We start from the raw sequence: 21,022 nt of genomic DNA, 5'->3' as shown, positions 1-21,022 counted from the left end.
GACAGTAAGCTGATCGGTCCATAATTTTTCAAGTCTTTGGCGTCCCCTTTCTTATGGATTAGGATTATGTTAGCGTTCTTCCAAGATTCCGGTACGCTTGAGGTCATGAGGCATTGCGTACACAGGGTGGCCAGTTTCTCTAGAACAATCTGCCCACCATCCTTCAAACTAATGGAGCATGTTATTTACTCTCAGATGGTAAACTTTTTAGTATCCAATAACCTCTTTCACCCAGCTCAACATGGCTTCCGTAATGGTCTTTCATGTGACACCCAGCTAGCTTTATTTTTTCATGATCTAAGCTCTAACCTCGACTGTAGATGCTATTTTCTTAGACTTTGAAAAGGCATTTGACAAAGTTCCACACCAACGGCTACTCCTAAAACTTTCCCGTCTCAAGATTAATCCATTTGTACTAGACTGGATACGTAGCTTCCTCACTAACCGACAACAGTTTGTATTTGCTAACACACAGTCATCTAAAAGATCTTCTGTCCTTTCGGGCATACCACAAGGCACAGTTCTCGGACCACTACTCTTTCTAATTTACATTAATGATCTTCCTACTGAGATCTCTTCTAACATTCGATTGTTCGCAGACGATTGTGTTGTTTATCGACGCATAACTAACACTTCAGACATGCATTTGCTTCAAGATGACCTAAAACGCATTGAATTATGGTGTAACAAATGGTTGATGTCTTTAAATACTAAAAAAAACCTCGCTAGTTTCTTTCCATCACAGACAGCATCACCAATCAGGGAAATACACCATATACGGCGCTGAAATCTCATCCGTAGACTCGTATAAATACCTCGGCATAACCTTTTCAACTACCCTAAATTGGTCACATCATGTCATTAACTTAGCCAATGCCACGAATCGAACCCTCGGTTTTCTCCGCCGGGATCTAAGACTTGCTCCCCCATCAGTAAAATTGTTAGCTTATGTTACATATGTCCGCCCTAAATTAGAATATGCATGCTCTGTCTGGGATCCTCATCAACATAACCTATCTAATACACTGGAATCAATTCAAAACCGTGCAGGCCGGTTTATCTACTCTGAATATTCTTATCGTGCAAGCGTGTCTGAACTAAAATCCCGTGCCGGTCTTACTAATCTAGAATCGCGATTTCTTATTTCTAGACTGTGTCTTTTTCACAAATTCTATCATTCACCACTCCACAATTCAGCTATATTACCAGCTCGTCGTCAGTCCAGCCGCATTAACCACAGCAAAGCCGTGTATCCTCCCCCGGCGCAGACTACCTCTCATCTACGATCATTTTTTGTGAAAACCGCCAGGGACTGGAACGGTCTGTCTGCCGACATCACGCACCACTCCGACACTCATCACTTCAAGGCTGCTCTCGAATCACTGTTTTGTTAAAGCCCATCCCTCATGTAATACCCCATCTCTGGGGCCTTTGAGGTATATTAAATAAATAAATAAATAAATAAATAAATAAACAATCTGCTGTTACCTGATCCTCCCCAGCTGCCTTCCCCGTTTGCATAGCTCCCAAGGCTTTCTTTACTTCTTCCGGTGTTACCTGTGGGATTTTGAATTCATCTAGACTATTCTGTCTTCGATTATCGTCGTGGGTGCCACTGGTACTGTATAAATCTCTATAGAGTGCTCCTGTTTAAATACATGTAGAAGGAGAATTAGTTTTTCTCGGCAACTACTCCACCAAATTTGACGAGATTTGTTGCATTTAAAAGAAAAACTTAAAATCTAATGACTTTTCTTTTCGAATTTTTGATTTAGGTTGTCAAGTTTTTACTAAATGTTGGCAAAAATTGCAAATTCTCAGAAAACGAAACTATCAAGTTTACAACTCTGTAACTCAGCGATGAAAAATGATACCACAATTCTGTGAATTGAATCCATTAGTACATCTAAAGCGAACAAGATTGATATGTTACGCATGAATAAAAAAAAATTTGTAATATGGAAGTACAGCTTTTGCAGAACCCCTGTACACGACGTTCACATAATATTCACATAAAATTCTTGAATACATAATATGTAAATTGACACACTGAATTTGTCCGCTTTGAATGATCTCATGGACACCATTTACAGAATTGCGATATCTGTTTTTGATGGAGAGCTATTAATTTGTAAACTTCGTGCTTCTATTTTTTTCGAACTTCCAAATTTTTGAAAACTTTTTCAACAATATTCAGGCCCTAAATCGAGAATCTGCTTCAAATAGTCCCCAAAATTAAATCTCAAATGCAACAACTTACATTAAAATTAATCCAGGGATTATCTCAGAAAAGCATTTTTGCGTTTTACATGGATTTGAATAAGCCGCGTAGGAGTTGGGCCTGCGCTAAAGGTTCCTATTAAGCTTCTTGGCGCTCGGTGCCGTGTTTTTTATGGAAAGAATTCTCCGCAGTCAGCAATGGCACAGACTCCACCTTTGTGGTCCTCGCAATTGTTTTCAAAGCTCGAAAAGCACGACGTGTTGCATAATGCCGGTTTTGAACGTTAGCTTCGCCTCAGTACAGCAATGTTACGCTGTGAAACACATGTGAAAGTATTGCGATGAACCATAAGCTTGGGAAGGATCAATTGTCACGGGGCACATTATGTATTTATTAATTATACACGTGTGCACCCACCATCTCTTTTACAACATGAGCACCGATTTGCTCAATAAGTGTGCTGGCAGGCCTTCAGAGCTCTTTCGTAAGTTCTTGTGACGATTTGAGCTCTTAAGGGTAGTAAAAGACATGCATTCATTTTTTCGAACAGCCCGATTTTTCGGGCATTATTGTGGCCCCTAGGGATTCCGAAAAGCAGGACCTTGTCTGTACAACTGACCAAGGGGATGGTTCTAATAATCCGTGGGTCGAACGCATGGCGGAAGGAGGACAAAAACACAAAGGAGCTACGCATTGAGGAATGAACAGGAAAGAAAGTATGCCGCCACTTTGAAGGAGCTTGAGCACAGAAAACAAAGTGTTGGCTGATGCCGAGATGCAGGTTTCCCTCATCCATACCAAAATAAACTCTTTAATTAAAAACAGTGAAACGCAACACTGAGGCATTGCGCGCGGGCTGAGAGTATGTCAGGACAGTTGAGATTGACTTACCAGCTGTTGCGAGAGAATCTCACCTGTCACAAAGTTTGGGCCTCATACCAATGAGCGTGCTATCATTTGATAGAAATAGCTTATATTCGAAAATATTGGCTTCTGTTTGCATCTCCTTTTTATTCATATTTGAGAATGTTTGACTCAATTTGCAATGAGTTTTACAATTTCGTTCGAAGATATTTTATTCGCTGCACCTTTTACTAACCCGTCCCTTCTGTTTTCTTTTGGAATAAAACAACCACTACTCACTATTTAAACTGGATTAAGTTTCTTTTTTATTTTTTAACATGCTTACTAGAGAGTGACAGCATCGGCTGACATGGTGCCAGCCCGTCTTGACATAAAACAAAGCTCTTGTCACTCAGGGAATTTTTTTTCAGAAGCACTCAGGAAAAGCCTGGAAAACTCGGGGAATTTGGAAATGTCAACTTGGTAGACACACTGCATGTACAGCCACAGTTCATTGCAGGGTGCTTATAGTGGCACCACCTGTTTGGTGCCATTACAATAATGTCATGCCGCATGCTTACACGACACATCAAAATGGCAATGTCGCCTGTGTACTTCAGTTGGCTGCTGGCACGGCTAGTTGCTGCGATACTGACTTTTCTAGATGGCACTAGCTATGCAGCATATTTATAAATTTCAACTAAAAACTGGCACATTCTTCAAAATCCTCAAATCTAAGCTAACCCTATGGTATGGTATATGATTACAGTGGAGCCCCAATTATACGATATTGGGGACACCACCAAAAACCATTGTGTAATCGAAAAACTAAGGATCTAGGCAGTGATGCTCAGTCTTGCTGAAAAAAAGAGGTACAGATCGTCTGAGTAAGTCCGTGGCACGAACGTGCACTGCTCCAAGGAAGGCAGGTTAAATTATTTTGAAAAAAAAAATGACTACCCAGGATTTAATTGGAAGAAGTATGAGCGAATGTTTATTTACACATTAAAAAAATAAGTGGTGATCTTTTTCTGGACGTTTGCTCAGCTGCGGGGCGTCAGCTTCCTCTCAAGAGCTGCAACATCCAGCAGCAAGCCACCAACGTCATGGTGTGCACGATCAAACCACCAAATGTTGTCGACACTGTGCAACACACCCGCGTAAGTTGGAACAAGACAGAAAATTCGGAAACGAGTTCTCTTCACCTATCGTTGTCGTCTGAGACGGAGACAGCTTTCCTTGGCCAGCATCTTTGGGCGATCCCTTTCGGAGAAATTTACTTGACTCGGCACCGAAAGTGACCCCGGCAAGTGTTTTTGGCACTGTGCCAAGCTCATTCTCAGTGCCAAGAGAACTATCGGCCATATACTTAGACAGGTTCGGTACCGGGCCGAGTCTCGGGAAAGCAAAACTATCTCTGTAAGTGATCACATGAGATCACGTCACCTTTGAGCTTGTTTGAGATTGAGTCCTTTTAAGAGGCTGCACAACCATTTCATTAGGGGATGGTACCAGGCCACTATGAGATCCACATAGCACTTCTGACCAGCCTCGCATTTAAAGAACTGGTCCTGCCATCCGCGAATCGTGGACGTCGGGCCACTGAGCCACGGTGGAGTTTGCCTACTTCTTGGCTATGAAAATTGCTTGTCGTTCGAAGTGAGCCACATATTGAATGTGCTAAGTCGCCATAACGTCATGGAAAAGCGGAGTTGAAGCATGAAAGACCACAGGGCACTGCAGCACCACAGTGTTGCCAACTCAGTATGCCATAATAACCCTAGATTAATACCCAAAGAATCCCTAGCTTGCAAAATAAATCCCTAAAATTGTTTTACAATGACGATGCTGTGCTTTTATTCTTTTCCTTCTCATAATCAGGGTCCCCTGTGAGTAATTGACCTAGGTAAACATACTCCTTCACAGGCTCTGGAGGATGACTGGCGATCTTGAACTCTTGTTCCATTGCCCGGCTATTGATCATTATCTTTGTCTTCTGCATAATAATCTTCAACCTCACTCTTACACTCTCTCTGTTCAGGTCCTCAATCATTTGTTGTAACTCGTCTCCAGTGTTGCTGAACAGGATAATGTCATCTGCAAATCGAAGGTTGCTTAGATATTTGCCTTCGATCTTTACTCCTAAGCCTTCACAGTTTAGTAGCACGAATACTTCTTCCAAGCACGTAGTGAATAGCATTGGAGAGGTTGTGTCTCCCTGTCTGACCCCTTTCCTTATTTCCATTTCCATTAATTTATCGTTTCTTTATTTCACTTATTAAGCACAAGTAATTTCCCCTGTGTTGTCCTTGGTGTCAGTGTTTGTTGGCTTCTTATGATATGACTAATAAAAATCGGGCCCCTCGGTTAACCCCCTTTCTTCTCGTTTATTACGTAACGAGGGTCTCAAATCTGGCAACATTGATGCCTTCAGGTAGCATGTGTGGGTTTATTGACCAGTTGCCTCCACCCAAAAAGATCACGTTCTCGTGACGCCTGCGCCAAAAAGGACGTTCCACGTCCGCCGCCAAGGCCTGTGAGTGGTGGCGCTGGCTAACACTCCCAGGGTTCTACTAGTACACATAAATACTCAAGAAAGTGGATGGGGAAACAGCGCCGCGGTAGCTCAATTGGTAGAGCATCGCACGCGAAATGCGAAGGTTGTGGGTTCGGTTCCCACCTGCGGCAAGTTGTTTTTTCATCCACTTTAATTTCCATTAATTTATCGTTTCTTTATTTCACTTATTAAGCACAAGTAATTTCCCCTATGTTGTCCTTGGTGTCAGTGTTTGTGGGCTTCTTATGATATGACTAATAAAAATCGAGCCCCTTGGTTAACCCCCTTTCTCCCCTTTCTTTATAGGTATCTTCCTACTTTTCTTGTGGAGAAGGTAGCTGTGGAATCTCTGTAGATACTCCAAGATATTTATGTAAGCGTCCTGTACTCCTTAGTTACGTTATGCCTCTACGACTGCTGGCATCACGACTGGGTCAAATGCCTTTTCGTAATCCATGAAAGCCATATAGAGAGGCTTATTGTACTCTGCGGATTTCTCGATTACCTGATTAATGACATGGATGTGATCCATTCTAGAGTATCCCTTCCTCAAGCCACCCTGTTCCCTATGTACTTCTCATTTATAACCAATTATGCGGCATGGTGAAAATTTGTTGCAGTTTGCCTGTAAGCTAAAATTTCACTCTGTGCGTATGGCTATAAATTGTGTGCCATCAATTAAGTTGATTGGCTGCTTAAGCACTGTTAACCATTTCTTGACTGCTGATGAGTATTGTCAGTGGAATTTTTACCTATTTAGCTGGTGATGAGAATAGCTTTCAGGAAAAAAAAAAGCTTGCAGTTTAAACATATCACTGATGTATCAATCATCTTGCTTCTAGTTCCAGTTTTTTACACTAGAAGACCGCACTTGTCAGTGTTAGGAGCCATTATGTGTAATTGTATTTATGATTGGCCTCATGAACGTTGCATTGGAAACATTGCTGCTTGCGCACCACATTTATGCGAAGTCTGCGAGAAATTTAGTACAATTTTTTTCCATTTACTGCTCTGCAGAAAAGGTGAGTCTCTTCATCGGCACTTCCAGAAGCAAGGCTGCATTCACACTTGGTCTTGAAGCAGGTGAAATCGGCAAAAACTTTTAAAAATTCACCCACCTAGGTGGCAAAATGGGTGGTAAAACAGGTGGCGAGCCAGATCAGTCTTGGACTGATTTTTTTGCCACGGGAAAGTGGAGTCGTTCTTCTTCATCGGATGCTGTACTAACATGTAAACATCTGATCGTAAAATTTAACATGGCACCAGAAGTGTCTGCTGTGATGCTGATCAATGTGATCATGAACCACCCTGTGCTCTAAGACAAGAGTCACTGGCTTTTCAAGGACATGTCGGTCAGCATTACTTACTCACGATGCAACGTTGTAGGACTGGAGGTGCGGCGACAAAGCGTTGGCATAACCGAACTTCTCGCCTTTTTGCAAAGCTGGTCGAACCGACCTCCGCCACCACTTCTCATTTGTACACTTCTTCCATTGTTCATTGTCTATTTCTGGGAAACAACTAGCTAGAAGTATCAAAACAATTCCTCTTCCATGGCACAAGAAAGATGTTGACTACACACGAAGTTGGGCAACGTGATCATTCTTAATGACGGATGGGTCAATGAATGAACTTACCGCTTGAATTGGTGCAATGAAGAGCACCATCACCCGAGCAAACGTGTGCAGATAGATGGATGTGGGTGAAAGCGGCAGCGGTGGCCGCGGCGGGGGCGAAACAAATGTGAACATCATCGACATGCTCGGAAAATATTTTCTGCCCGCTTGCCGCTTTCCAAATGTGAACGTAGCCTAAATGAATTTAATGGAATCGTTTGATTCTCCATCAATGCTCACTGCTGCAGCTGGATGCTCCCCAGAGTGACTCGGATGACCTGCTCCAGCGACTGTGCGCATGGCGCCATCGGCAGGCCAATGCGGCCGAATCGGACTCGCTCAACGAGAACTGCCTGCCCACAGCAGCGCGGCCACAGAGACGCAAGCGAAAGTTGAAGCGCATGGCCGTCGACCTGGAACCGCCATCTGGGGACTCGTCCCAAGGATTGCCGGACATCAACAAGGTTGACACCAAGGAGTTCTTGTTCAATCTACTTTTTTAACTCTGGTAGGAAGCAGCAAGGAAACGAATGAGGGTGAATCAAAATTGTGATCATAATGAGGTTAAAATGCAGAGAAAGTGGTGGAGGAGGCATGGTTAGCGTGCAGTATCTGTTGCTTTTTCATCCTGCATAATGAGCACACATTTGTATGCTGCTGCATGGCTGAAACTGTGGTTGCCTAGCACATTGTTATACAGTTGCCGACAAAAATAGTAAAAAAAATTGATCAGCCTGAAAAACTCGTTCACCCGAAAGAATAAAATTTATTAGGCTGGAAGCAGCTTACAAAAATCTCTAATAATGCCCTACCTCATACAAGCAATCAGATTTGCCTGGATTTGCGAGTGATGTTGTCTCTGTATACAGTCTTACAAGAGTGTCACTGCATTGGCAATCTCTGTTGTCGGAGATCGCTAAAAAGGGGATCTCGCCTCATATGATTATGACGATAGTGCTGATCGAAAAAGGAAAGAAACTAGAAAAAGTGCTGTCCTATAGAGCGTTTTGTCAGCCAAGGAAGAGCAGGCATGTCCTCCTAGACTGGAGGATGTTGCACTCTCTACTTAAAGCTTGTGCCTCCCAATCTTGGAGGCTTTAGGGTGGGCCACTGGAAGTCAAGCCAGCAGAAAATCCAACATGGCAGCTTCCAAGATTGGGTAACGTGGCTTGGAACAAGTGATTTAGCCCAGAAAATCGAACTTTAGGGCCTAAATTCACCTGAAAAATCGGTCGCGAAAATCTATTAACTTTATGGCAACCCTGACGGTTCATTTGTGAAGTCCGGAATATCCATTAAGTCCAAATATTTGTATTCTAAAAAATACATCAGCAACTGTATATAGACAGTCAACATCCGATTTTACAGCCTTCCTGGAGGCCACGAAAATGCCGGAAAAATCTGGCAGTCTGAAAAAAATTTCACTTTTGCCAGAAACGCGAAGCACCAATGGTGACAGCAAATTAATAGACAGCTAAACGAAGTAAGGATAGTAGTTTTATCAGCCGTATAAACTTGTAAACATAGGGATGCAAACTAAATTAACAAGCATGGTGTCACGCGTGCACCAGCAAACGTGAACGCATATGACTCCATGACCGTGGAAACTCACTGTCAAAACGTTGGTGGTATGAAACGTGGCAGCAGCAGCGAGCAAAGTGACATTCGTGCTGTCTATCGCTTCAACACAAAGTGAGCGCCGAGAACACACACAGCACGCACAAAGGTATGAGTCGCCGACGCACATAGACTCTGCCCTCAACGTAGATTGCTCTCAACATGTGGCTGCGCAACCGCATGCAGCCGCCACATGCGCAGTTGCAGCCAGAGTAGAACCCTCCCGCACCCCTGTTTCCCCTCGCCCCTGCTGCTCTCAACATTGGGTGCCACGTGCACAATGGGAAAAGGCGTGCTTCCTCCCTGCTTTTGTCTCTTTCGCGTGGGCGAGATTGAGCCACAATCGTCAGCTCCTCTCGCCCGCCTTCCCTCGCACATACAATGTAGGAAACTCGGAAACAGTTTTATTGCCCTTGGTCTTTATACCGAACCGTTGCCGACGGTGGAAATACACTTGGAGTGCCCATATAATTGTTATCACAATGTAATTAATGCATGCCTTTGACTGCCCCAAGGGCTTATACCACCACAGGCATGTCTGAAGGAAGCCTGAAGGTGTACCAGTACACTTATTAGGCATATCAGCACTCATACTGTGACAGGAGAGGGTAGCTGCATGCCTGCGTAAACTATAATCTATAGATGCACACCATGTCCCTTGACAGTTGCCCATTTAAACTCTCAGTATGCGTCACCACAATACATCAGATATGTTTCATAGAGTAACCGCTGTATAGTGGCGAAGCTGACTTTGGGAACCAGCATTATTCAATGTTTGTGGAGATAGTTTTACACGAGGCTCAACCTACGAGTGATGGTCAAAAAAGGGCACAGCACTCCTCCACTCCGCAACGCACAAGGCGCTAAGGCAGTGTTCGTGGGCTCTCTGACACGGCACAGAGAAGGTTTCGGAATCAGACGGTCAACCAACATTGGTTTATTAACCCAAGAAATAACACAATGTGACAGTCACGCCACTTACAGGCAAGGGCTCACCGCATGACTGAATGAGTACACGCACCTGCTGTGCTAGCGCTAACAGTGTAGCAATCCACCAAGCGCAAGAACCAGAAGTTGCGAGAGCAGAGGTACCATGTAACTGACTCGTTGTGGGCCTGTGAGAATCAGCGGTGATGAAGCACTCAGTCGAAGAGAGCTTGGGTGGAGCGGGCACCCCGAGGCTACCACTGGGGAGGCCAATCGGGGGCTGTCTTAGTGATGTGTGCTTGTGCGGTGAATCGACGCTGGGAGGGGGAAGCGCAGTTTGTGCTGGAAATTAGCTCCAGTGCACTAGTTGTGCTTGCCATGTTGCCATGGGCCAACAGTTCCTGTAGATCGAGCTAAACACCGCATGCCACCACAAAAGTCACTGGGCTCCTGGATTGTTCAATGACAGAAATAGCAGGCTGGGTTGATTGGCAGCCTGGCTAGCAGTGGTAGCCAGTGTGTCCACACTCGGCCAGGGGCTTGAGCTTGATTTGGCAAACTGGTGACTGGGAGTGGCAGCTGAGGCAGTAAGGCTGGCACGAGAGGTCAGTGGCCTTCAAGGCTGGACTAGCCATGGCAGGCAGGACCAGGGACAGCAGCCCACATGGTCAGCAACAGACTGGCAACGAGGAGGAGAGCTTAGTTGCTGCTCCAGCAGGTGTATGAGGCCTCACGCAACTGGTGAACAGATCGATGGCAGAGCAGGGTGGCTCATGCTCGTTGGGAATGTCACTCAACTGTGCATGAGGCTAGTGGTAGTCGGAAAGCATGACGACATTTTCGGCTGAGCGGAGAGGCTCTCACTCGACATTGACTAGCCTTTCTCTTGGGACAAGGATAGGCCAGCGAGGGCTTTTGCACCAGCAGCAAGTCAGGGAGGCTCAGCCATGGTGCACTGGACATCGAACTCCACTCTAGACAAAGACTGGCCAGTGAGCGAGCTCGTGCCTACGGCAGAGTGGATGGGCTGCGACGCAGCACACTTGTCTGGGAAAGGCGCTTGGAGCAAGCAGGCTTATTCTAGCAGTGAAGTGGGGTTGCTGCGCTGCATTGTATTGAGCACTGTGCTGTGCTTGAGGCAGGGAAAGGAAATGAACTGGCCGAGCGGGGTGGCTCACACACGGTGGATGGCACAGTGCACGATGCTTGGGACAAAGGGAGGAGGCCAGCAAGTGTATTCGTGCCAACATGTAAGTGGTGTGGTTCTGATGCAGCACTGTAGGCACTCAACTGTGCTTGGGACAAAAAGGGACCACTGAGTGGGGACAGCACATCGAAGGGGCTAGTAGACACCTGTTCCGCATGCATCTCAAACAGCCAAGGGCATGGCTGGCTTGGCTAGGGCTAGAGTACACATCTGAGCAGTTGACATCACCAGAGGGTGCTCTAAGAAAGGGATCATTCTTGGTGGCTGAAAAGCGAAGGATTGCCAAGGCGAACTTACTTCATGCTGTCAGGGTCTTCCGTTTCATAGGGCAATAAGTCCGTAGCCAGGGGGTTAAGCGGGAACCAGGGCCATGAGGGGGCCTGCTCTGATGCCATGCCGAAACTGAGTTGGGCGTCAGTTATGCGGAGACGGGTAAGGGTCAGAAAAGGGCACTACGCTTCTCCACTCTGAAATGCACACAGGCGCTACGGCAGGGTTCGTTGATTCTCTGACATGGCACAGAGAAGGCTCTTGAATCGGAACATCAACAAACCCAGGTTCATTAACTCAAGATACAACATAGTGTGACAGTCATGGCACATGCTGTCAAAGGCTCACCTCAAGCCCGATTAAGTATGCGCCCTCTGTGCTTGGGCTAACCGTGTAACAGTTTACCAAGTGTGAGAAGGAGAAGATGCGGGAGCAGAGGTCCCATGTAACCGGCTCGTTGGGGGCCTGTGAGCACCTGCCGCAGCAATAAAGTGCTCGGCGGAAGAGCGCTTGCCACTGGCATGGCAGTTCGAGCTAACCACCATGTGTGAACTGGGGGACTAGGTGCAGAAAGGCACCTCGATCCCAACACGCTTGACCCTTACCGCACTTTCTGCACTTCAAAGTCATCAGTGAGGATGGTGAGGCTGGTGTTCGCACCATTGCTGACAGCAGCTAATTATTTCAATGATATACACGGCACCGAGCAGCAGCAAGCTTAATAACGAATGTCGAAGCAGCTAGGCCTCGCATTGGTGCAGTGGTGGCTACGGCTGCCAGTGGATCGGAGTGCAAGGGTGCTGGTTCGAGGCGGTGAGATAATCAAAATGGTCATGGTGGCTTTGATTAATGCCATTTCAGGTCTGTGGTCATGGCAACAAGTCTGGGAATTCAAACTGTGAAGGGTTTCAGCATCCAAAATACAGCCGTTCTTTTGCATTGGTGCTGTGATGGTGGAATTGTCGGGCATGTCCAAAAAATCAGTAATTGAGTGTGCATATACACTACTGAGTTTTAAACAATTTATCCAAACTGAAATCTTTTTGTGGTTAGCCTTTGAGGTGTGGGAAAACTTATTTATATGTACACTAAAGAGAAAATGATTTTGCTAACACATTACGAAGTTAACTAATAAATTAAGTTTCACCGATACATTAGTAAAATTAGCCTTCCACACTACCAAAAAAGACACTCTTACCACAAGAAGATGCTTGGTAAGCCAGAAAAGACTCAATAACAAAAGACTGGTGGTGATGCTGCCTTGAAATGCCTTCACCATCATAGATTTTGACACCGTCTGCTAAGGCTCGGTTAAATTTTTATTAGTAGGGAGGGACTAAATTGTATTCTAAAAGAGACAGACTGAAGTTAGGCAGTTTTGCAAACATTTACATAACCACGATGGCAGAAATGCGAAAAAATACTTTGCAATCCGTGACGTCCCATTGATGTATCGGCCCTGGAGCTCTAGCAAGAAATTCAAAACTGAAACTTTGACCGTCACTTTTTTTCTAATAATCAATCTATTACTGCAAAGTAAAGGAAAGCATAGCTCTTCAAGTATACTAAACGGATTCAATGTTTCTCTATGGTATCTCTTTAATATTGATATTCACCTCTTCACTCCGCAAGCATGTCTTCTCCGGCTCTTCATTGGATCTGCATCATGCTAGAGCAGCAGTGCCACGTCATGTAGAATCATCCAAATATGTTTTATTTTATGTGCGACCGAAGCTGTAACATTGCACTCTTTAGTGTAATTGCGCCAATGCAGCTGCTGCAAGATAAATATACCTGGTAGCAAAGCTTCCATAGAAGCCCATACATTCAAAACATGGCGGTTCATGAGCGGTTCATGGGGCTTAGTGCCATCTGTGTGACGGGGGACATGAGGGGAAAAAATACTATGACCCCATAGCTGTTATAAACAGAAGTGGCGTCATTTTGATCTTGAAGGCGTGGAATTTTTGGTGGCCTACAGCTAGAGCTGTATATTCAGATACCCCACCATTTGCCTTGATGGGGATTTCGAACTTTCAGCGCTGGAAGGGATGCAGGAAAAGGCCAGCCGTAGAGGTGTCGAAATCGCACCCCTGCGCAGAGCATAGTTTCTTTGGAGGCCGGTGAAGGCTTTAGGTGTAGAATGCTGGTCCTATCGTCGGACGCCAAGCCCGTTGACCAGCACAGTCGCACAAAAACAACTAAATTAAACGATTATCTGCCAGTTGTAACTCCCTACTTTTGACTGAACAGGTTCAGAAACGATGAAGCTGCTTGCATCACCAAATTCAGACAAATGTCAACAAGCAAAAAAGCACAACATGTGAGGGGAGCGTGCTGTAAAAGGTGAACTTTACGAGTGCGCCTTTCTGCACACGTCAAGGGCTGTATTGCATTGCATGTGATAGCAACGTTTTGATGAGTGATGGGTGCTATCACTTGCAATCATGAGACGCGCGTTTTTCACCACCCTTTCTCATGATGGGTGTTGAAAAAAAGGTATTGCTAATAACAAAATAAAATATAGTTGTCTTTTCTTCACTCGTAGGGATTTTATTTTCATGTAATGAATATAACTCTGTCTCGCTTTAATTAAAAACATTTTTTCTTTCCCAATGTTTGTTCCCTCCAAACGTAGTCGCACTTCAGTCACTGCTCCCATAATCACCCTTGCTGATGTTGGTGACAATTTGTTGAGAACAGCTTTTCGCCCGAAGCTTCGCGACCTATTCGGATCGACCTTGGCTGCTGTGTCACGGATGAATTTGATAAGTTGTCCTTGCTCAAGCGTAAACACACCTTACCAAATTCTTCCATGCCATAACGAAGCACAGCATTGTATGACAGTGACCTTACCATATTTTTGCGCGTACATATAATCTGCACCAAGAATAAAAAAAAAGATTAATAGTACAGTAGGGTTGCGGGTTATATGCAAATTTCGCCTTGAGGTGTGGCCTCATAGCAGCATGCACTGCATTGCCATGAAGCCACACCTCAAGGCAAGGTTTTTTTTTCCATTCAAAGTTTCGTTCTCTCTCAGGGAACCCTACGCTCGCCCCAACCCTACATGTTCAAGCACCCTTCTTCCCTCCTTCATGGTTGCCCATTCTTCTCCTCTTTGCAGTTGGCGTTTAGTAGCTGGCAAACAGAGCACACGGTGCCAGAGCAAATAGCGATTTCAGCTTGCGTATCCTGTGGTCATACGTCACCCATTCCCGAGGCGCTATCTCAATCCGCGCAAGGCACTTCACAACACAGCGGAGAGCTAAATCACCATTGGGATTTTCGGCTTGGTTGCATTTGCTCCGTTGCCGTTGCCCATGTGAGGGCTGCTTCGTCCACTCTCATCCTCTGTCATGTGAATGCCAGCTGTGAAGTGATTGGATTCACGTCACATTTCATGAGACTGATTTGTCTGCCATCATATCCGTCGTGGGAGTCCATCTTTATCAGCATTGCCAAAGAGGAGCGGAACAGAGCCGATGGCCGAAGATACAACATGGACGAGTTTGAGCATTGTTGTGTGCAGTTATTTCCGCAGATTATATATGCATATTTCTTTAAATTATTTTTCGGGCTGTTGTATTAGAGGGCATGGGGCATATGCAGAAAAATATGGTAGGCACGTTGAAGTGAGAGGCAGCAGGAAAGAAAATGTGCTCACCCCTGGTTCCACTTGTGATGATGCCAGAAATATCTCAACGTTTGTCCACAGTCATTGAGTGAGATCATTTCATGTTTGCGCGTGACAGCAGTCTTGTTAATTTAATTAGTAAATAAATATTTACTGCAATTATACAGCTGCTAAAACCACAAACCTTACTTGGTGTAGTTGTCGAATACTTTGATATTGCTATCAATGATTTGCCTTTTGTGTGAAACTGCGAAATTTTTTTGCTTCGAATCTACATTGGCTTCCTTATTTCCAAAGACATGGCAGCATTAACAGACGCTGCTGCTAATGACATTGTGCCTGACAATGTGACTTCAGAAACAGCCACTTATGTAGATAATCTTAGTTGAGCTTGTGAGATCCTGTCACTGGTTAGCATTGCCAAAATAAAGCACCAAAAGTGTCCTGCTTCAGCTGTGGTCACACAACTCCTTGTCACACTGCAGGCGGGTATTTGAGAGGGGAAGGTTCAGCTCTTAAGAGAGGTGTACTGTAAACAGTAGCTTGGAAAGACAGCTTACTCATTGCCCTGCGCATATGTTAGGCAGAATTAAGCATGAGCAGTCTGCGGGAAGTACTGTCGAGTCTAGTTTACGCGGTCTACTTTTTTGGCATCTTCACTCCTTTTTTTGTTCTACGGACACACTAGCCGATGGCAGCTCATCTAAGCTCTTCAATAGATGAGCAATACTCTGCCTCTTTGCAATAAACTCTGCCTCTCACTTTGTCCCTTTTTGATTATTTAGTTATTGTGTTTACTCGAATCTAATGCTCACTTTTTTTACGATAAAACGGGTCCAAAAATCACATGCGCGTTAGAATCAAGTGTGACCCTAAATCTGCTCAATATGGCCGCCTCATATGCGCTTCGAGTCTAGCTGCCGTAGCTTCCTCCATCTGCTGTAGTAAATGTGCTTGGGTTAGTCCACCGTCTGTCTTCCCGTTTTCTGCTTTTGTTTGCTGTATCAGTATAGAAGTGCCGACTGCAAAGGCACGTCAAGTTCATCGTGATGCCACAGTTCAAATGAAAGTGATCGTGTGTGCAGAGACGTACGGAAATCAGGCCGCACCACAGGCATTTGGAGTCCCCTAAGCTTGCCTGCAAGACTGGTGCAAACAGAAGGAGAGGCGTTCTGCTCTATCGGCTGCTGCGTACGGTGCAGCCACGCGACTCGTATCTTGCAAGCGATGTCCAATGGGGACAGAGTCTACACGTCTAGGTGCATCATGCTGTGTTCTCGTCGCTTAGTTTGCGTTAAAGCGAGAGGCAGAACAAAGGTGAATTTGCTCACATGTACTACCCTACTTCCTCACTCCAGCATTTTGATAGCTAGCTTCTGCGGTCATCAAGTGAGACGTGTTCATGTTTGCTTGTGCACACGTGACAACATGCTTGTTAATTTAGTTAGTAAGCGAATGTTTACAAGTTTATGTGGCCAATAAAACTACTATCCTTACTTCGTTTAGCTGTCTACTAATTTGCTATCGCAAGCAATGCTTCACGTTTAAGGTGAACCTGAAACTTCTTTATTCATCGGAACTTTAGTACCTTGGGAGTAAATCTGTTTTTGCAGATGAGAGAAAGTTGTATTTCTGTGTGAAAAAATGAGGTGCACGGTACTGTGAAGGACCTTTTTTTTTTTTTTTTTGGTCACGGAAAATGGGTGCACGTTACAATTGAGAGCGTATTAGAATCGAGTAAATACGGTAAGCATATGTCATGAGATACATGCTCGTATACTCCTATGTGCAATGAAAAGAGAAACACTTTGCGAAAAATAACGCCATCGCAATGTATACAAAAAGCGTTTAAAGGGCCCCTCACTAGGCCCCATAACAAATTTTCATTATACGCTGGAAGGTGTTACGTGTCCTTTGGGGAGCATTCTGCCGAAAAAATTTTTCAAGTCGACTCATTAATAGCCGAGATAGCAATATTTCAGTGCCGCGAACCCATGATTTCAGCAGGCGGGCTCCACTGCATAGCGATACTCCCTCTCCACTCGCCCCGTCTAGCCTCTGCAAGCGAAATTCCTTCCCTGCGTTCTTCTCCCATGCCGGACCTCGAGGATCACGTGACACATATGCACGCGCCCCGCCTTCACTTTTTTTTTTCTCCTTTTTTTTTTCCTTGGCGATGTGCACTTGCCCAGGCAGCATTGCATGTGAGCTGCTATCGTGTCGCGCAGCAAACGATTTTGTGCCCTGTGCACAAGGACACATGACTAGCAGTATACTTCAGTGCTACACGAATACTGAGGCAGAACAAGTGGATCGCAGAGCATGATCACGCGCCGGAACATGGTAGGAAATGGCATAGTTTCGGTACCTGCGCACGAGACTGCACGACCATGGGAACAAGCAAACGAAACGGAAGTACATCTCTCTTGCTTCAGTGCAAAGTAAAGCAAAAAACATGGAGACATTCCATTTGTGTGTTTTATTATTTCTCTAAGCTTCAATTCATCAAATCAAGCAACAGATCACACAAATAACAGAAGGTGCCTTGGATAATTCTCGAAGTCATGTGTCACCACGAGCGATGTCACACTGCAGACTCGAGTACGTAGGTGCAGGGACGCGACTACGTCACCGTCCGGCTTGGAACAGGGCGGCCATGAGGAGAAGGAAAAACCAATGTTACTAGACTAGCTTCAGTTTTAAAACTCGGCGCCGTTGCGCGGAACCGCCACCCGCCCGCGCCTTCGTGGCGCTGCAGTCGCGCCCGGCTTCACTTCCTCACTAGCCGGCTACGCGGGCGGGCCGGACAAAGCACGCGGTGCAGCGTTGATGTATTCTGTGGTTCGTTGTTGAGAGCGAATTTCGCAAGCATGTCATCCTTGGAACTGTAGCCTTCGCCGAGTTTCTTAAGAATATCAGCAGATGATGCCGCCGTGCTGCGTACCTGGCTGCATAGGCCGCTATCGGAACGATGTCAACAGTTCGGTGCACCACTTTTTCTCTGCTCCCAGCAAAGTGACGCTTCGCTCGGCGTGAAACAGAGCGATTCCTCGTGCCGACTGGGAACTCTCTGCGAAATCAACGGCACGCGCTCGTGCCACTGCTCCCGCGTTCATCGTCGTCTTCCACAGCTGGCTGCGTGGCCGTTCATCTTTTCAGTAGAATTTCACTTCACTTCTGTCGTCGTAATGGGGAGGCCGCGTTTACGGGGGTATGAGCTACTCATGGTCTTACATAACGGAAAGATTTAATTTTGAAGAAATTTAATTTCGAAGAATTACAAGCGGCAAATCGCAGGCGAAGGCTGCTAACCACACCGCCGAGCAAACTCGAGACATTGAACGCAAGCGTCAACTGCGGACTGCAGGCATACCGTCAGTGACGTCGTTCTCTCTCGTAGCCGATTGTGTGTGTAACCTCATAACTGAGAAATACTTTAATGAACCCTCAACCCAGTGATAAACACAGGGGCCGCACGTTTCAGTTTCGCTGATTAAGCATCTTCACGGAATGAAAAATCCGACTTCTTTCTTTTTCTTTTCTTTTTTTTTTTTGTGGCTTGGGTGTACAAAGACCGACCTCATCTTTCTTTTTGTAGCGCTTCTTTGGCGTGGCGAGAAGCTTCGGTGGGGATGAAGATCATCCTACAATCACGCACTTTGGCCAGATATTCAGGCTCGTGAGCCTAAAGTGCGCGAAACGTTAAGACGACAGGAAGAAACACTCGACATTTAGAAACGCAGCTTCCGCACTTCACTGTATGCGTTTCTTCCTTTCGTGCAGTTTACCCTTCTTTCAGTGTTAACGAACTGGCGCGATAAATCTTATTGCTGTGGGTAGATAGCGCTTTCTCGTGGTATCACTAATTCGGATAAAGGAGAACGCCAGCGAGCGCGAAACATGCGCAAACTGCCCGTCCGCACGAGCTCAAGGCTGTGACGAGGCGTCTGCAGTGGAGCCCAATAGAACAGCTTTGCCCTCTGGCGGCTGTCACAGAAGTGGCGACAGCGGCTGTAAGCGCGCGGGCGGGGAGTTTTACAACTGAAGCTAGTCTAGTAACGTTGGGAAAAACGCCGTTCGGTTTGAAATTTCAGATCTTTCTGTGGCGCGTAGAAATTCAATACTTTGCAGACACGATCGTTATCATGCAATGTATGCTCTGCGCTTGTCAGTTCAAAATGGCCAGACCTGGTGAGGCAAGAGCTCTTTTTGAACAGATCACGAGCTCTGAAATAGCTGTTGCACCATAAGGCAAGTTTAATGCATCCTGTGTGTGGGGCTGGAACTGTCGAAAAGTTTGGGGAAAGGTGCAGCCTGTCTTAAGCAAGAAACATTGACTTATTTTCTGTTCAAAGGAATTTCGTAGGTTCATACAGGTGAACACTCAAGAATTGCAAAGTGGTTGAAGCTGTCAAACATACAGAAATACAAACGTGTTCTATTCATCTCTGTCAATGTTGACCACTCATTTTCACATTTGAGAGCCTGCAAGCTTATTCTGAGTGTAATGCAAAAGGATAGAAAGTTGGGCAAGTTGGTACGGTAACATGATCTTGAAATGAAGCGCGAAGGGACAGACAGAGACTAGAAGCAGTCAGGACGAGCGCTAACTCTCAGCTATATACAAAAAGTGCTTTTGCAGGAGAGCCCCGTGTGCGACAGGCCAACGAAGACGCTTTTGGGAATGGATTAGGATCGCGGAGCAAACCACGAAATTCTTATGGGCCCATGCTCGTCTCTCGTTACCGAAGAAGGGTAGGACTACACGGGACCAAGGAAAAGTGTTTGTACTCGGCAATCAACAACTCGCAGGAAACGTCGAAAACACTCTGCGCAAGGGACCAAAGTTTGCCTGTGAACTTGATTTGTCACCTCCGCAAAAGGTCAGCTTGTCGAGATCCATTTCTCGTTGGGTCACTGAAGACTTTCGACCAAGGTGTGTGACTGAGTGCGTTGATGTGATCGCAAGGACAGCACCTCAGCCCTGTAAGTCAGACCACCTATCTGGTGTGTAGCGTTTTTTCGTCAAGCGTCAGCTAAGGTTGGTTACTGCGGACAAAGAAGGTTTCTTTGTTGTTGTTCCTGAGAAATTGTACACACGAAGAGCTAAAACTGCTATTGACAAAAACTTTGTTTAAAAAAAGACCAACTTTAGAAAACCGCAATTAAATTGCTTGAGCAATTTGGTCTTGAGCGCCTCGTGTCGGGAATAAAGCAATCCAAGGGTAATCCACCTCGACACCAATCCACCTCGACATATTTTTTAGTGCTAAGACACATAAGCCGGAATCACCTTTTCGAGCCATTATTTTTGAAAAAGGAACATGGCACTACATTGTCTCAACCTTTTTGCATCATGTGCTATCTTCAGTTCGCCTTGAAGACCCCTTCCTGATGTGGCATTCAGAAGAAATTGTAGTCTTCCTAACCGAAAATAATCCAGGTAAATGCTCGCCAATCGGTGTTGATGTGAAAGATATTTTTTTATTTGCTTTTAATGCCATTCCGGAGCGTTGGGTGATGTAATGAGAGGAAGAAATCTACAGCTTTAAGATGGAGCCCACTGATGTGAGATAAGGATGTGTTTATATCTTTTGGACAAGCCCCTTTGGTCCTGCAGTGGACATGGAGCAGAGTGAATGTGGTGATGACAGAATAGGGTAGACCGGCCAATCTCAGCTTCTTTTTCTTTTCATTCCTTTCACGCCACTGCAGCCATCGTCTCAGCTGAAGGCTGCCTCACTCGATGGTGCCACCAAGTGCACGGCGGGAGGGTCGCAGCAGCTCTGTGGCCCCCCAGCGGCGAGAGCAACTGTGGGCAGCCTGTGCGGCAAGCGCAAGCGCAGCATGCGCGAACGCAGCCTTGAGTCAGTCGGCCACCGGCGCTCCTCTGAGTGCTGCGACGACATGGAGCTGGAGGAAGCCAAGCCTCACCATGGGTGGGTGGTACCCATTTCCCCTTGTCTCCTGTGCTGTGTTTTTTGCTGAGTTACTCCATTTCCTATGTAGCAGCCAATGATACGAAGGCAAGAGAGACTTAGCACTTCTTGCATTCTATACGAAATATACTAATGCGTCCTGTATTAACTCTCTAAAGGTAAATTTTTTTTCAAGAAATGCGATCTCA

The 21,022-nt window shown here is 45.6% G+C and overlaps 1 protein-coding gene across 3 annotated transcripts in view; it reads left to right on the top strand.

Annotated features, from left to right (window-relative positions):
* Positions 1-21,022, top strand: part of LOC126535524 (G patch domain-containing protein 2-like) — a 109,371-nt gene that overhangs the window by 21,258 nt on the left and 67,091 nt on the right. For 2 of the 3 annotated variants that reach the window (XM_050182336.3, XM_050182335.3), the window contains exons 3-4: positions 7,486-7,701; positions 20,611-20,834. In XM_050182336.3, the coding sequence (XP_050038293.1) occupies positions 7,486-7,701; positions 20,611-20,834 (440 nt within the window). The remainder of the gene's footprint in view (positions 1-7,485; positions 7,702-20,610; positions 20,835-21,022) is intronic. The other variant, XM_050182337.3, reaches the window with a different exon arrangement.

The sequence above is a fragment of the Dermacentor andersoni genome, chromosome 7 (assembly GCF_023375885.2).
Source record: "Dermacentor andersoni chromosome 7, qqDerAnde1_hic_scaffold, whole genome shotgun sequence".
Lineage (NCBI taxonomy): Eukaryota > Metazoa > Arthropoda > Arachnida > Ixodida > Ixodidae > Dermacentor > Dermacentor andersoni.
The sequence above is the reverse complement of the archived record's forward strand: the minus strand, read 5'-3'. Positions and strand labels throughout refer to the sequence as shown.